The following is a 16822-nucleotide window of genomic DNA, read 5'->3' as shown; positions in this document are numbered from 1 at the left end:
GCTAACAAAAAATGTGGTATTATCATCCTATATGCTATATGGTAGAGGTAGTGTTGCGCAAGAAACTGATAGATCGTTTGACATTAGTAATTTCTTAAGACATCATCCAGCACTTGCAACGCTGTAAAGAACATATTATTATTATCCTGTATGTTATATGATGTTATGACAGTAATGTTACGTGAGAAATGGATCAATTGTTCGATTTCATTAAATTATTTCACACTAACATGACTTAAAATCGCTCTTCAAATCAACATTGAAAAAAATCTTTAAATCAATATGCCAATGTTGTATTCATTCTAAGAAAAAAATATAAAAATATTCTAAGAAAAAAATATAAATGTTTAAACTTATCCACAAAAGACCACATTCTGAAAATGCATAATAATCAAATTCAAAAAGTGAATGTCAACAGACAATATTCGCATGTACAATCTTACCAGAGAGTCCTGAATATGTCTTTCATAAAGATGTATGTTTCATCAAAAAAACAATCAAAATAGAATGCCTGATGTAGAGAGAGACACACAAAATGGGTGGACCCTTTAATATAAATTGTAAAACTAGAAACAACCCTACATCAGGTTATTCTACACAAGTGAACAGAAATAGCTAGTATTCGATCCATTGCATATCCAGTCATCATAGCATATCTATAAATTAGCATAAACATAATTTAAACATGGCACCGCCCACATACATTGTGTTCCTAATACGTATTGTTGGTCAATGCAACATAGTCTCAAATTTTATTATTATATAAAACCAGAAGTCAATATGCATACGTGCAAATAAAAAAAAACTGTGTTTGTTTATTATCATTTAAGATCTATTATATGTCTTTTAACATTTTTTTAATAATGTAGTCATAATGAAGATTAGTGCACATACACATGTGCTGCCTCAATGATGTAGCAGTACGTAGAGGTTCAGTATGTTAATCTTATTATACTGATTTATTCTTTTATATTATTTCATAGTTTAACTATATTGGTTGTGCACACAAGCCTATACAGCCCTTGAAAATGGACGATCTGAACTGTTTTAAAATCAGCAATAAAACAATTCATTAAAAGAAATTTTTATCTGTAAATAAACCACGGGACACCTTTTAAATATCATCAGAGAAGTCTCTCTTAGCTGTTAGGACCTACGTATCTAATGACATGTATTTATTTATTTATTTATTTATTTATTTATTGCATTTGTATCCCACATTTTGCCACCTCTTTGCAGGCTCAATGTGGCTTACAATACATCATGAATAGTGGAAATATATTAGAAAATAGACATTTAGTGTTACGAAGGATCATTGGGCAACATGATAATGAAGAAACATGATAGTGCTGAATATATGTGGAGGTGTTGTGTATGTTCACATTGGTTGATCTTTGTGGTATGCCTTGTTAAAGAGATAGGTCTTCAGCAGTTTGCGGAAGTTCATTAGTTTGTCAATCGTTTTTAAGTTGCACGGTAATGCGTTCCATAACTGTGTGCTCAAGTAGGTAAAGTTTGACGCGTGCATTAGTTTGTATTTTAGACCTTTGCAGTTAAGGAAGTGCAGATTGAGGAATGTGCGGGATGATCTTTTGGCATTTCTGGGTGGTAGGTCTATCAGGTCTGACATGTAGGCTGGTGCTTCTCCGTGAATGATTTTGTGGACTAGGGAGCATATTTTGAATGTGATGCGTTCTTTAAATGGGAGCCAATGCAGTTTTTCTCGTAGAGGTTTAGCACTTTCATATTTTGTTTTACCAAATATGAGTCTAGCTGCAGTGTTCTGGGCTGTTTGAAGTTTCTTGATTATTTGCTCTTTGCAGCCGGCGTATAGCGCATTGCAGTAGTCTAGGTGACTGAGCACCATTGATTGTACTAGGTTACGGAAAACAGTCCTTGGGAAGAAAGGTCTTACTCTTTTTCATTTCCACATTGAGTGGAACATCTTCTTGGTTGTGTTTTTCACGTGGCTCTCGAGTGTTAGGTGTCGATCGATGGTAACGCCAAGAATTTTTAGGGTGTCCAAAATTGGAACGTTCAGATTTGGTGTACTGATGGCGGTGAATTTGTTCTTGTTATGTTGAGAGGTGAGTATTAGGCATTGGGTTTTTTCTGCATTGAGTTTCAGCCGAAATGCGTCCGCCCATGAATGCATGATCTGGAGACTTTGGTTGATGTCATTGGAAATTTCCTTTAGATCTTGTTTAAATAGGATGTAAATCGTTACATCATCCGCGTATATGTATGGGTTGAGGTTTTGTTTTGATAGTAGTTTGGCTAAGGGTATCATCATTAAGTTGAATAGAGTCGGCGAGAGGGGGGATCCCTGTGGGACTCCGCATTCAGGTATCCATGTGGCTGAAGTAATCGAGTTAGATGTCACTTGGTATGATCGTGTGATTAGGAATCCCTTGAACCAATTGAGAACGTTTCCTCCAATTCCGAAGTACTCAAGGATATGTAGTAATATTCCATGATCAACCATGTCGAAAGTGCTTGACATGTCAAATTGTAGAAGTAGTATGTTCTTTCCCGTTGCGATCATTTGTTTGAGTTTGGTCATGAGAGTGACTAGTGCTGTTTCAGTATTGTGGTTAGACCGGAATCCTGACTGGGAGTGTTTATTTAAATAGTTTGTGAGTTTTTTGGTCACTAAGCCTTCCGTCAGTTTGGTTATTAAGGGAATGGATGCTACTGGCCTGTAGTTGGTTAGTTCACTGGCACTTTTCTTTGCGTCTTTGGGTATGGGGGTGAGTAAAATGTTTCCTTTCTCCTTCGGGAAGAGACCATTTTGTAACATACAGTTCAAGTGTTTCGTAATGTCTGTTATGAATTGTTGAGGAGTGAATGTCATAAGGTTTTTGGGCATATGCCTAGTTTGCAGTGAGATTTAGCAAATATTTTGTGCGTTTGGGAGATGATATCCTCTGACAGTGTCTCGAAATTGGTCCAGGTTCTGTCTGCTGGGTAAATGCCAGGGTCTGGGTCTAGACAGTCAAGGATTTCATCATAGTGGATGGTACTGACAGGTATCTTACGTCGCAGTTGTATGATTTTCTCGTTGAAGTATCTCGCAAGATTATCTGCTCCTGGTGCATCTTTGCTGTTGGTTGTGACTGGTGTAGTATCTAGTAGTTTATTCACGAGTTGGAAAAGTTTATGTGTGTCCTTGTAGTTTGGTCCAATTACAGTTTTGTAATATAATCTTTTGGTTTGTCTTATGGCATATTTGTATTTTCTTTGAAGTTGTTTCCAGGCGTTAAGTGCGGGGTCATCTTTCTTTTTATTCCATGGGCGATCTAACCTTCTAACTTGTGTTTTGAGCTTTTTCAGCTCTTCATTGAACCATGGTATTGAATTCTTTCTGTGTGAGGTTCTAGTTTGGGTTGGAGCAATGTTGTCTAATATGGATCTGCATCTGTCGTCCCATTCTAAGAGGAATTGGATTGTATCTGCTTTTATTGTCCATTTGTTATTGTAGATCTCTTGCCAGAATATTGCCAGGTCTATTTTTCCTTTCGTAGTATGGGTTTTTCGTTCTTGTTTGTTTGGTGCGTCTTTTGTTCACCATTGGAGGGAGATGTTTACTTTATAGTGGTCGGACCATGGTGTGGGTGTCCATTTTGTGTCTGTTAGTATAAGGTTTGCGTCGGGATCGAATTTGTGTGTAACAATGTCTAGTGTGTGTCCTTTGATGTGAGTTGGCTGCGTGTTTGTCCTTTGGAGATCCCATAGTTGTAGGAATTCTTTGCATTCTTGGGTGCTTGTTGAGTTGAGATCTTCAAGGTGCAGGTTGATATCTCCTATTAGACGTCCTCTTATTTCAGCAGGTGCCATCACGCATGTCTCTGTTTTTGGCGCGATTTTTATCCACAGCGTTTTTTGAGCGAATGTATACTACCTACATCAGAGGCAAGGTTTGTTTTTTACTTTTGGTTTCTTGCACTGACAGGGTTTTCTGAGCAGACAGGTATTACTATTAGATTGTAAGCTCTTTGAGCAGGGACTGTCTTTCTTCTATGTTTGTGCAGCGCTGCGTACGCCTTGTAGCGCTATAGAAATGCTAAATAGTAGTAGTAGTACTTATACTATAGGCAGGTTGGATTATTATTCAGCATTCTAGACAGTTGTACCGTTAGCATCTTTGTGGGCGAATATACACTACCTGCATTGGAGGCATTTTTTGCTCTGTTTTCTCACTTGTTTTTTTATTGTGTTTTGCATTTTGCGTTGACTGGAGCAATTCTAGGTAGCATAGGTGGATATTGGCTGAGAGGCTTTGTAAAAGGATTTGCCATGTATGCAATATATTTGTAAAACTAAGTTTATAATGTTGGCAGGTTATATGCTCAATCACCATGCTAAGTTTACTAATTCTCTGTATATATTGTTTGGCGGTGTACCGATTTAACAACTAATTGTTATGTCCACATTTCGCTTTTGTTTTTTTGATTTGCACGTATTGTAAAGTGGATCCTCTTTCCACAGCCTGAAGAACACCTTCCAGTACTGCTCCTTTTCCCCTCAGAAACAATGACTTTTTTTTTTTATGGCCTAGGAGGGGCTTCCCTCCTTCCCCCGGTTGTGGCACCAAAACACAAAACAAAGCACAGTTATCCTTCACCTTTTTCAAGCCGGTTAATTGCCCAGTCCAGGCTTCCACAGCTGCTTCCTCTCCCTCCCTCCTGGGGAAGAGTAGCAGCAAATAATAAAAGGAAAAAAAAAATACCCGGTTCAGTGTAGCGGGGTTTTCCAAAACACAGTTCAGTTTTAGCCAAGCCTTACTCCACTGCTCAGTTTAGCCAAGCTTTCAAAATACAGCTTAGTTTAGCCAGGCTTTCAAAACACCGTTCAGGTCTAGCCAAGCTTTCCAAAACACAGCTCAATTTAGCCAGGCTTTCAAAAACACAGTTCAGTTCTAGCCAGGCTTTCAAAATACAGTTCAGTTCTAGCCAAGCTTTCCAAAACACAGCTCAATTTAGTCAGGCTTTCACAAACACAGTTCAGTTCTAGCCAAGCTTTCTAAAACACAGCTCAATTTAGTCAGGCTTTCAAAAACACAGTTCAGTTCTAGCCAAGCTTTCCAAAACACAGCTCAATTTAGTCAGGCTTTCAAAAACACTGTAATGGCTTTGTGCGGGCTCAAAGCCTAGGGTCTCACCCTCTTGGTCAGTCATACTCCTACCTGACCTCCTCCCACATGACCCGGCTTGGCCCCGCTACTTCCTTGGCTTTCGCTGAGCCAGAGCCGAAAAGTCCATCGGCTCTTCCAGGGTGTTCTCCGGTTCAGTCAACTCCATAGGGCAAGGCTCACTCTCTGCCTCTCTCTCCTCAGGAGCCCAATCCATATTCTCCTCGCCCCACCCTTCTCCCAGCTGCTCACCCTTTCTTTCATTAAAGCTCTTTGGTGGCTCTTCTTTCTCCACCCACCTGTTCCACCACCTCCTCCACCAGGTTGGAGAATCAGCCTTATTCCTTCCCCTGCGGCCCTCCTCTGGAGACTCCTGGGAATGCACATAGTTTCTTTTATCCCCGGTCTCCCTTGGGGCATGCTGGGAGTTGTAGTTCTTTATTTCTAGTTTTTTCCTGGGGAATGCCTGCCTATAACGGGGGTATTCTGGCCTATCCCAGGGTTCCTTTGGGGCCTGTCCTTCATACTCTTTACATACCCCCCCCCCTTAAATTTCCACCCCCGCATTCTTTTTCCTCCTCCTCCTCCACCCGGGACAGAGCATCAACATTTCCTAAACATCGCCCGGGACGATGCTCCACAGCATATTGGAAAGGCTGCAATGCTAAGTACCATCGCATTAGTCTCCCATTATTATTCTTCATTACATTCAACCATTTTAGGGGAGCATGGTCCGTCACCAACTTAAATTTTCTCCCTTCTAAATAGACACTACACTCCTGCACTGCCCATCGTATGGCTAAACACTCCTTTTCTATGGTGGAGTAATGTTCCTCATGAGGCAGGAGCTTCCGGCTTAAATAAAGCACCGGGTGTTCCTCCCCTTCATGCTCTTGGGACAGCACTGCGCCTAACCCCCTCCCCGAAGCATCTGTTTGAAGGACAAAGGGCTTTTCAAAAACAACTGCTTTCAGCACAGGTTCCTGGCACAGGGCCTTCTGCATCTGTTCAAATGCCCTCAACTCCTCCCCTCCCCACCTCAAGTGGTCCGGATTTTTCCCTCTCAGCATGTCAGTCAAGGGAGTGGCCATTACGGAAAAATGAGGGATGAACCTGCGGTAATACCCTACCATTCCCAGGAATCTACGCAATTGTTTCTTGGTGTTTGGTCTGGGAAACTCTTGGATGCTTTTAACCTTATTCAATAAGGGCCGGACCTCTCCCCTTCCCACATTATACCCTAAATACTTCACCCTGTACTGCGCAAAATAACATTTTTTGGGGTTCAGGGTGAGACCTGCACCCCTAAAAGCCTGCAGCACTGCCTCTACCTGGTTTAAATGGGTGTTCCAGTCTCCACTATGTATTACCACATCATCCATATATGCGGCGGCATATGCCTGATGTGGTCGGAGAACCCTGTCCAGCAACCTCTGGCAGCTTGCAGCTGCTGAATTAAGGCCAAAGGGCAATCTTTTGAACTGGTACAGGCCTATGGGCGTACTAAAGGCGGTCTTAGCTTGTGCCCCTGACGTAAGGGGAATCTGCCAGTACCCTTTTGTCAAGTCCAGGGTGGTGAGATATTGTGCAGATCCTAGCCTGTCCACCAGCTCCTCAATATAGGGCATAGGATATGCATCTGCTTGAGAAATATTATTAAGCTGGTGGAAATCTATGCAGAATCTCCACTCCCCTTCGGGTTTTGGTACTAACACCACTGGGCTTGACCAGGGGCTATTTGACTCTTCGATCACCCCGAAGTCTAACATTTCCTGTACCTGCTTTATCACCTCCCTCCTTTTCATGGGGGACAGCCTATATGGCTTTTGCCGAACTACTTTACCCCTTTCCGTTATGATGTCATGCTCCACTAGGTGAGTATTTCCAGGGCAGGCCGTCAACACATCATCAAACCCTTTCAAGAGCCTTCCTATCTCTTTCTTTTGTACTTGTGTCAACCGGGGATTAACCCCTGGTTCACCGGGCTTGAAAATATCTCTTATTTGCGGTCCCAATTCCTCTCCCTCCTTTTCATCTCCCCGGGTCTGAAAGCCTACCCTTGCTACCCAGGGTTTCATCAGGTTAACGTGGAAGGTTTGGACCCGCCCCTTTTCGTTCGCCACCTCATATGTAAGAGGCCCAAGTCTCCTCCTCACCACCCAGGGACCCTTCCACCTAGAGGCAAACTTATGAGGATCCTCCGAGATTAGGATAAGGACCCTATCTCCTATTACAAACTCCCTCTCCCGAGTACCCTTATCATAATATTCCTTTTGCCGATTTTGGCTTTGTTCAAGCCTTTCCTGGGAATATTCCTGTAACTTATCTAATCTGGTCCTCAGATCCTGTAGGTATTCGACCACTGACTGATCGAAGGTGTCCGGGGGTACCCAGTGCTCCTGCAATATATCTAACATTCCCCTGGGCCTCCGGCCAAACATTAGTTCATAAGGCGAAACACCTAAGGAGTCTTGCACCTTCTCCCTGTAGGCATATAGCACGAAGGGCAACAGCTGGTCCCAACCTGTCCTATCTTCGCCTAACGCTTTCTTTAACATACCCTTTAAAGTTCTATTAAAACGTTCCACCATCCCATTAGTCTGAGGATGGTAGGCCGCTGTACGGATATGTTGTATCCCAAAAGCCTCCCACACTTGCCTTAAGGTACTTGACATAAAGTTGGACCCCCTGTCGGTCAAAACTTCTTGGGGGAATCCCACCTCACAAAAGATTTTTATCAGTTCCCTGGCAATGACCTTTGCTGATATGCTTCTCAAAGGAATGGCCCAGGGGTACCTAGTGGCCATATCCATAACCACTAAAACGTAGAGGAAGCCTCTCTGAGATTTTGTTACTGGGCCAATAATATCCATGGCTATTCTCCTCCCCGGTTGTTCCACTCTAGCAAGGGGTTTTAACGGTGCCTTAGGCGGTAGCCGGTCTGTCACCTTCTGACAGTTGGGGCAGGACTTGCAATACCTCTCCACCTCCCCATAAACTCCTGGCCAATAAAACCTGAGTCAGGGTAGCTTGGGAGCCCTTATGCCCCCCCAAAGGGTGATCATGCGCGAGCCTTACTACTAGGGGACGGAAAGCTTGGGGGACTACTAGCTGTCTCCCCGCTTCCGAGTTTTCCCAATTGGGTACCCTGCGATATAGAATGTCCCCCTCTATCATGAACCCCGGGGCTTCCTGGCCCTCCCCCTGGCGGGCCCGTTCCCAGGCATACTCTAAAGTAGGGTCCGTAGCCTGCTCCCTATGAAACTGGGGAAACTGCTCGCTCAATTCTTTCGGGGCCACTGGCAGATAACTTTCTTTTCTTGCCTGCTCCAAGGCCTCCCGTCTGCCCCTCTGCTCCTTTTTTTTTCAAAGCTTTCCCCTTTCTCTCTTTTCCCGGCTCCCCTAAAACCTCCCCTTGAAAAGGAAAAATACCTCCTATTCCCTCTTCCTCAGTCTCAGGGTCTCGCCGAGCCTGAGAGCAGGTAGTGACCAACACTCTTTTTTCACTAATACACTCGGTAAAGGGGGGCCAGTCCCTTCCCAAAATCATCTCCTGTGGCAGTCTGGGCAGAACGGCAACGGCTATCTCTATCTCCCCTGTAGGCCCCTTCACGTGAACCCTATGGAGGGTGTAACGAGTACTGGCCCCATGTATACATTGAATAGCCACTGCTCCCTCATAGGTATCCTTACCTCCTGTCCTCCTCTTTCTTATTTGTTCCCATAACCTCCTAGAGATCATGGACTGGTCTGCCCCGGAGTCTAACATGGCTACAATCGGTAAACCCTCAACCTCCACCTTGGCAGTATACCGAGGTCTAAACCCTTGGGCAACCTGCGAGGTCCATCCCTCTCGACCTGGGCAATCCCTCCGGAAGTGCCCAGTCTTCCCACACTTATAACAGATTTTTCCTTCATATGAGGGGGCCTTTCTTTCAGGGCCTGAGGGCACTACGGGCTTTTTACCACCCCAGCCGTAATCGGGTTTCCCCCCCTGGGGATCTGTCTTAAAGAGGGAACTTTTGGAACCCCAGCCTCCCACAGGTCTGGGCTTACCTCCCTCCAGGTCAGGTTCTCCCCAATGTTGGGCTTCCAAATAACACTCCAACCAGGCTGTCACGGCCTCCACCATCTTACAGCCCCTTTGGACCAATCCTGCCCTAATCTCCCTGAGAAGGCCCTGCAGGAACTGCTCCACTACTAATTCTTGAAGAATCTCTCCCGTGGTGTGGCGATCAGGTTCCAACCATTTTTTTACCAAGTCCATCAGTCTAGTGGCCAGCGCTTTAGGGGTTTCCCCCTTTTCCCACTTAGTGGACCGAAACTTACGCCTATAAGCCTGGGTACTCAGTCCATACCGGTCTTTAATGGCCTCTCTCAACCTCCCATAGTTGGCAGCGTCCCCAGGAGCCAAGTCCCTAAAGGCTCCTAGAGCCTCCCCAGATAATGAAGGCACTAACCGCAGGGCCCACTGCTCTTGTGGCCACCCTGCGGCCACTGCCACCCTCTCGAAGGCTGTCAGGAAATCATCCACATTATCCTGCTCAGACAACTTTCCCCAAGTAAGTGAGTTCAGGGATAAATGTCCTACCGCACCGCTTCCTCCTGGCCCCTGTCCGGTTGCTCCGACTCCACCGCCCCTGGGAGCCTCGATCCCTAGCTGAAAAAAGTCCTGGAGCATATTCAGCACCGGTTGTTGCTGCTCTCGTGCCGCCGTCAAGGAGTCTTCCACCATCTTCCCCGTCAGTTCTTGCTGTTTCTGGAACTGCATCGTCATCCAAGCGAAGATCTCCTTGGGGTCCATCTTTGCTCCGGAACAGCGACTCCTGGTGGAGAAAAAAACACAGAGGACACCTCCAAGTGCGGTTTCACTACTTATTTTTCCCCTTTTACTAGGATCCCTTTATTTCCCCCAATCTAGGCCCCGCTTACCGGAACCCCAGACGGGTCTGCGCCATTCTCAGCGTTGGCCCCTCCATCGGGCTTTTCTGTCCTGCTGGTCTTGGCCTCCTCGAGCGACAGGTCCGCGATCAGATCCCACTTCTGACACCAATTGTAAAGTGGATCCTCTTTTCTCAGCGGTTGTAGCTCTCCACAGCCTGAAGAACACCTTCCAGTACTGCTCCTTTTCCCCTCAGAAACAATGACTTTTTTTTTTTATGGCCTAGGAGGGGCTTCCCTCCTTCCCCCGGTTGTGGCACCAAAACACAAAACAAAGCACAGTTATCCTTCACCTTTTTCAAGCCGGTTAATTGCCCAGTCCAGGCTTCCACAGCTGCTTCCTCTCCCTCCCTCCTGGGGAAGAGTAGCAGCAAATAATAAAAGGAAAAAAAAAATACCCGGTTCAGTGTAGCGGGGTTTTCCAAAACACAGTTCAGTTTTAGCCAAGCCTTACTCCACTGCTCAGTTTAGCCAAGCTTTCAAAATACAGCTTAGTTTAGCCAGGCTTTCAAAACACCGTTCAGGTCTAGCCAAGCTTTCCAAAACACAGCTCAATTTAGCCAGGCTTTCAAAAACACAGTTCAGTTCTAGCCAGGCTTTCAAAATACAGTTCAGTTCTAGCCAAGCTTTCCAAAACACAGCTCAATTTAGTCAGGCTTTCACAAACACAGTTCAGTTCTAGCCAAGCTTTCTAAAACACAGCTCAATTTAGTCAGGCTTTCAAAAACACAGTTCAGTTCTAGCCAAGCTTTCCAAAACACAGCTCAATTTAGTCAGGCTTTCAAAAACACTGTAATGGCTTTGCGCGGGCTCAAAGCCTAGGGTCCCACCCTCTTGGTCAGTCATACTCCTACCTGACCTCCTCCCGCATGACCCGGCTTGGCCCCGCTACTTCCTTGGCTTTCGCTGAGCCAGAGCCGAAAAGTCCATCGGCTCTTCCAGGGTGTTCTCCGGTTCAGTCAACTCCATAGGGCAAGGCTCACTCTCTGCCTCTCTCTCCTCAGGAGCCCAATCCATATTCTCCTCGCCCCACCCTTCTCCCAGCTGCTCACCCTTTCTTTCATTAAAGCTCTTTGGTGGCTCTTCTTTCTCCACCCACCTGTTCCACCACCTCCTCCACCAGGTTGGAGAATCAGCCTTATTCCTTCCCCTGCGGCCCTCCTCTGGAGACTCCTGGGAATGCACATAGTTTCTTTTATCCCCGGTCTCCCTTGGGGCATGCTGGGAGTTGTAGTTCTTTATTTCTAGTTTTTTCCTGGGGAATGCCTGCCTATAACGGGGGTATTCTGGCCTATCCCAGGGTTCCTTTGGGGCCTGTCCTTCATACTCTTTACAGTATGCATATTGACTTCTGGTTTTATATAATAATAAAATTTGAGACTATTTAGCATTGACCAACAATACGTATTAGGAACACAATGTATGTGGGCAGTGCCATGTTTAAATTACGTTTATGATAATTTATAGATATGCTATGATGACTGGATATGCAACGGATCGAATACTAGCTATTTCTGTTCACTTATGTAGAATAACATGATGTAGGGTTGCTTTTAGTTTTACAATTTATATTAAAGGGTCCACCCATTTTGTGTGTCTCTCTCTACATCAGGCATTGTATTTCGATTGTTTTTTTGATGACACATACTTGTTTATGAAAGACATGTTCAGGACTCTCTGGTAAGATTGTACATGTGAATATCGACTGTTGACATTCACTTTTTGAATGTGATTATTATGCATCAAACTTTGGCATGGGAATCAGTTCTAAGTGCTATTTTATAAATGGCACTCAACTCAAGAGTGCTGTTTATAGAATATCATTCTGTGACCATTTTTTCCTGCGCCAGTTTTGCAGTGCCATTTATAGAATTTACTTCTATAGCACTTAGGCGCAATCTTATAGAATAGCACTTAATGTGTTTACATGCGTAACCGCCAATTTTGGCATCTCTGACACACATAAGTGGTGTATAAGTGTAGGCCCCAAGTTATAGAATTGCCCTTCAAATGTTTAGTTTAGGTCTGCTAACAAGCTTGTAGGTGGTCCTAGTATGGTCAAGGATAGATGTGGAAGTGGTATTAGGAAGAAAACCAATTCTTAAATTAACTGGGTTACTGTACAAAAATAATGTATTCTAAGTGCAACATCAAGATTCAAAAGCTGTCACCCAACATGGCCATGTTTCGCCAATATCTGGCTGCATCAGGGGCATGAAAACCAGCTGATATAAAACCTCAAACTCCACCAAAACTGGAAGGAGGATCATTTTTATCCAGTTTTGGTGAAGTTTGAGGTTTTAAACCAGCTGGATTTTCTGCCCCTGATGCAGCCAGATATTGGTGATGCATGGCAATGTCAAGCGACAGGATTTGAATCCTGGAACTTTTATGAATCAATAAAGACTGTTGTTCTATAAGGTCTGCTTCTCATTTGTTTTCTGCTTTGGATCTAATGAACCATCTGCCTTGTTGTTTTCTTACTTCTAAGTGCAATCTACATTATCCCTCTTCCATGATCTGATCAAGCCATCAGATTGCATGATAACATCATGACTGTCTATTCATGGCCCTTTTAAAATGAGCAAGTGCTGCAGTACTTATGTCATAAATCTTTTTCTCTTTCTTTGTGGGACAGCTGGATCCAAAAACCCTACAGGCAAAGGAATGGAGAGAGCTCAGCCTGGATCTGAATGGGGTAAAAGATCTTTTTAGAGGAATAGAGTATAGAGTTTGCAAGGGGTTTGGGTGGACATCACATGGGTACATCAGTTATTTTGCTGCATAGGATCTAACAAATCAAGTTAATTCCTAACTGAAGACTTTGGCTCTGATCCATAATTTCATTGTGTGTCAGCCTATTGATGAGAGCACAGAGCTGTCCACCTGGCTATACTGTGCTGAGAATATACCTGCATGTCCAGGTTCCATTCTCAGTATTGTCATCAGTTTTATTTCAGGTAATTTTATAACTTGTGCAGCGAATATGTGAATAAATTATACCAGTTTTTAAAAGGAAAATATGTGCGCCCATTATCGTTGAAAATTATTTCACAGAAAGTATATGCACACATTTGCACTTGCTGTTTAGTGCACTTTAATTTCCCAGATTAAATTACACACATATACATGTATTTTATAACGTGTGTGTAAATGCTCACCTCTCCCCAACCCCACCCCAACCCCACCCCACCCATGCTTCTGCTTAGTGTGAGTAACTTGATACATATACGGACTGTATGTGCATACTTTGTTCCACATATAGCCCAGGCAATTTTAAAAGATACCATTTCTGCACATAAACCTCTTTTTTATGTATAGCTTATATAAATTTACCCCCATTGTGTGACATCCTAATGGGGAATTATTCAGTGCAGTGTTATACATGTTAATCTGAAATTAAAAAGGAAATAACAGATGAGTTATATCTGGAACGGGTCCATAATTACTGTTTTTTTTTCTTTTCTTACTGTTTCTTTCACAGCTTCATCTGTTGCTGTCCATAAGGTTTACACCCCGTGAGCTGCAACCTGCCTGCACTTTGGCAGGGGCCCAGATAGAGGTGTTTGGGAAACAAATTGAGAACATAGTCAAGTGAGCCCTTTTCAATGCCTGATACTAACACAGAATGAGGAAGCCCTTCTCAGTAACTCTTATACTGGCACAAATTGATTTTAAGATGTTATAAAGGCAATACTATAATGTGGGGTGTACACTTAGGTGCCACTTAATGCATGTCAGATGTGCCAAAATTAGCAGTCACATGTATAAGCGTGCTAGGCACTATTCTGTAAGGTTTGCACATAAGTGGGGTAAATTCTATATAAGGTGCCAAAAAAGCACTATTCTATAAAACGTGCTTAAAGTTTGGCATGGTTTATAAAATAGCATGCCCGAGAATCGTGCCCAACCCTAGGCACAGCCATTTGTACCAACTAAAATGTGGTGCAAATACCCGCACTTAAATCTAGGCGCAGGTGCAGTTATTCAACTTTGCCCATAACTTAAAGGAACACCCCTGATCCGTCCATGACTCGCCTATTTTTGACTTGCACATACATTTCAATTAAATCTAATTAGTGCCAATAATGGCTTGTTAAAAAGCTGATTATCAGCATTAATTAGCTCATTATTCAATTAAATTGTGCATGCAATTTTTAGTGCTTTTTATACAATTCAAGGAATAATGTGTAATTGCAAGTGGAACATATCTGAGTGGAGACAATATCCAAAGGGAAAGCAAGAGAAAATCTCTAGGTAAGTCCAAAACAAATACCAAAGAAGTAGAGGATGACTCATGACTTCCACACGTGAATGAAGAACAGGGATCTTTATTAAAGCACCCAACACGGGGCCTCATACAAACACTCTTAGAGAGTAATGCACTGTGTATTGTGCTGAAATGGGATATATCACCTTTTGTGATATATCCAGCTGGTAGAGTGCTCCAGTTATTTCTGTTACCTTTTGTGATATATCCCATTCCAGCACCATACACAGTGCATTGCTGTCTAAGAGTGATTGTATGAGATGCCTGATGCAGGCGGACTGACCACCGAAACATGGCCCCATGTTGGACCTTGATTTGGTGCTTCAATAAAGATCTCCTGTTCTCCATTCACGTATGGAAGTCGTGAGTCGTTTTCTACTTCTTTGGTATTTGGTTTGGACTTACGTATCTGAGTGGAGCATGGCTGGGCTATGGGTCTGTCTCCATCATACTTGTGTATCTTATAGAATATTATAAGTTGTGTACTTTGCATAGTGCAATTAGGTGTGCCCATTTACACTTGGTTGCACCAAAATTTAGGCACACCTAAATGCTAGTATTCTTTAATGGTATTTTGGCACACAGATGCTGTTATAGAATTGGCACTCAGCAGTTGGCATCAGCATGCCGAAATGTACGCACCAGTTTATAGAATTGCCAGATTCTATAAATGGTGCTGATTGGCGTAAAAAAACATAGTGCTATTCTATAATCCACACCTAATGTTAGGCATGATTTATAGAATACATGCAGCGCCCCAGACCTGTGACTACATTTAGGCACAACCATTTATGCCAAGAAAAATCTGGTGTAAATGCCCGCGCCTAACTTAGGCATGGGTTGAACATATTCTATATTAATGCGCGTAACTTCTACAAACACTCATGACCCGCCCATGCCCTTCCTATGGCCACACCCCCTTTTGAGATCCATGCATTAGAATTTATGCACACCATTTTACAGAATACACTTAGAAAGTTGTGAACATAAATTCTAATTAGTGTCTATTATTGACAATTGCTTGTTATTGGCCAATTATCAGCGCCAATTGGCTTATTAAACAATTAAGTTGCATGTGCAATTTGGCCGCACTGCCAAATTTACAGACACAACTTTAGTTGCCATATACAGAATCTGGGGGTAAATGTGCAAGAAATGTATAAAGCCTCAGCTAATTTTCTTTCTCTTTCAAAAAATAGAGATTTGGAAAGGTTAATTGGCATGACTCTTTGTATATACTTTGCCAAAGTACTTGGGCATGGTATCAGTAGCGCCCCACCCAATAAAAAAATTATGTGTGCCATGCACCAACAGTCAGAGACCCCTGGGCCATGGACAGTCTGCTGGCCATAGCACTTACTGTGGCTGGGGTGAGGGAGGAGATATAATGTTTGTTTTCTGCTGCTGCATAGCCAATTGGAACTTGCATGACTGGGAAAGCCAAAGATTAAGAACATGGGAGAAAGGAGGCGTGTGCAGCAGCTGTTGCTACAGGCCTGTAACAAGTTGCTACTGCTGCCAAAGAGCAGGAGAGAGCCACCAAACCTGATCAACTGCATTCTGCCACAGGCCTGCCTCTCTTGTCACATCTGCAGAGAGAGAGCCATTGCCACTGTAGCCAATAGGAATGGGAACCGGGGAGGAAAAGAAAGAGATGCTGCTACTGGTCATGGGGACGGGAGAGAGAGAATGAAGAGAAAAAGAAGGGAGCTATTAGACAGAGAAGGAAGGGGGAGCAGAGGAGACAGTGAAGAGGCTGCAGGGCAGTGAAGGGGGACTATGGGAGAGAGAAAGAGAGACCTTAACCAAAGTCCCAATCAACTTCAACCAATCCACTAGATCCAAACTCTGATCAGCATTCTCTCCACTCCCGGTCCCAAACTCTTATAAGTCTTCAACTCACCTTGCATCCCTCCAGCCCTGCAATGGTTTCCTACCTGATCTCTTAGCGCATCTGACTCTCCACTACAAAAGACAAGAGAAGATGTGCTTACTCTCATCCTTGAACCAGTACTGAATTCCAAATGCCACTGTTGTATACATCTTCTGTCTTGAATGATGATGCACATCTATGAGTGAAACTATACACATAGATTTTGAAAATAAAATATATGGGCATAATTTTCTCTTCTGAGTTATGCCCCACCTCCAAAAATGACCCATTTTTTTTATATAGCTAAGCCACTCAGTGGAAAACCATTTTCAGCCCTAAGAATCTAGCTTGGTAATTCCTAAGTTACACAGAGAAGAGGGGTAGTTATTAAGTGGTGGTAAAATGCATGAATTTACCACAGCAAAATTTACCAATCTAGTCACTAACCTGTGGAACCTCCTTTATTTGTGGATTTGACCTCTAATAATAGAACTGAAAGACTGTTGCTAGGGAACTTTGGCGCCATTATGAACTTGAGCACAGATAAAGTAGAAGCAACCAGGGATTGCTCCTACCCCCCTCAGCACCTTCTGGGAGTCTTCCAGTG

The 16822-nt window shown here is 43.5% G+C and overlaps 1 protein-coding gene across 1 annotated transcript in view; it reads left to right on the top strand.

The window, feature by feature from the left end:
• LOC115474784 (breakpoint cluster region protein-like) overlaps window positions 1-16822 on the top strand; it is a 262364-nt gene that overhangs the window by 216414 nt on the left and 29128 nt on the right. Inside the window, 2 exon segments of the mRNA XM_030210439.1 lie at window positions 12711-12770; window positions 13557-13666. Of these exon segments, the coding sequence (XP_030066299.1) occupies window positions 12711-12770; window positions 13557-13666 (170 nt within the window).

The sequence above is a fragment of the Microcaecilia unicolor genome, chromosome 7, assembly GCF_901765095.1.
Source record: "Microcaecilia unicolor chromosome 7, aMicUni1.1, whole genome shotgun sequence".
Classification (NCBI taxonomy): Eukaryota; Metazoa; Chordata; class Amphibia; order Gymnophiona; family Siphonopidae; genus Microcaecilia; species Microcaecilia unicolor.
The sequence above is the reverse complement of the archived record's forward strand: the minus strand, read 5'-3'. Positions and strand labels throughout refer to the sequence as shown.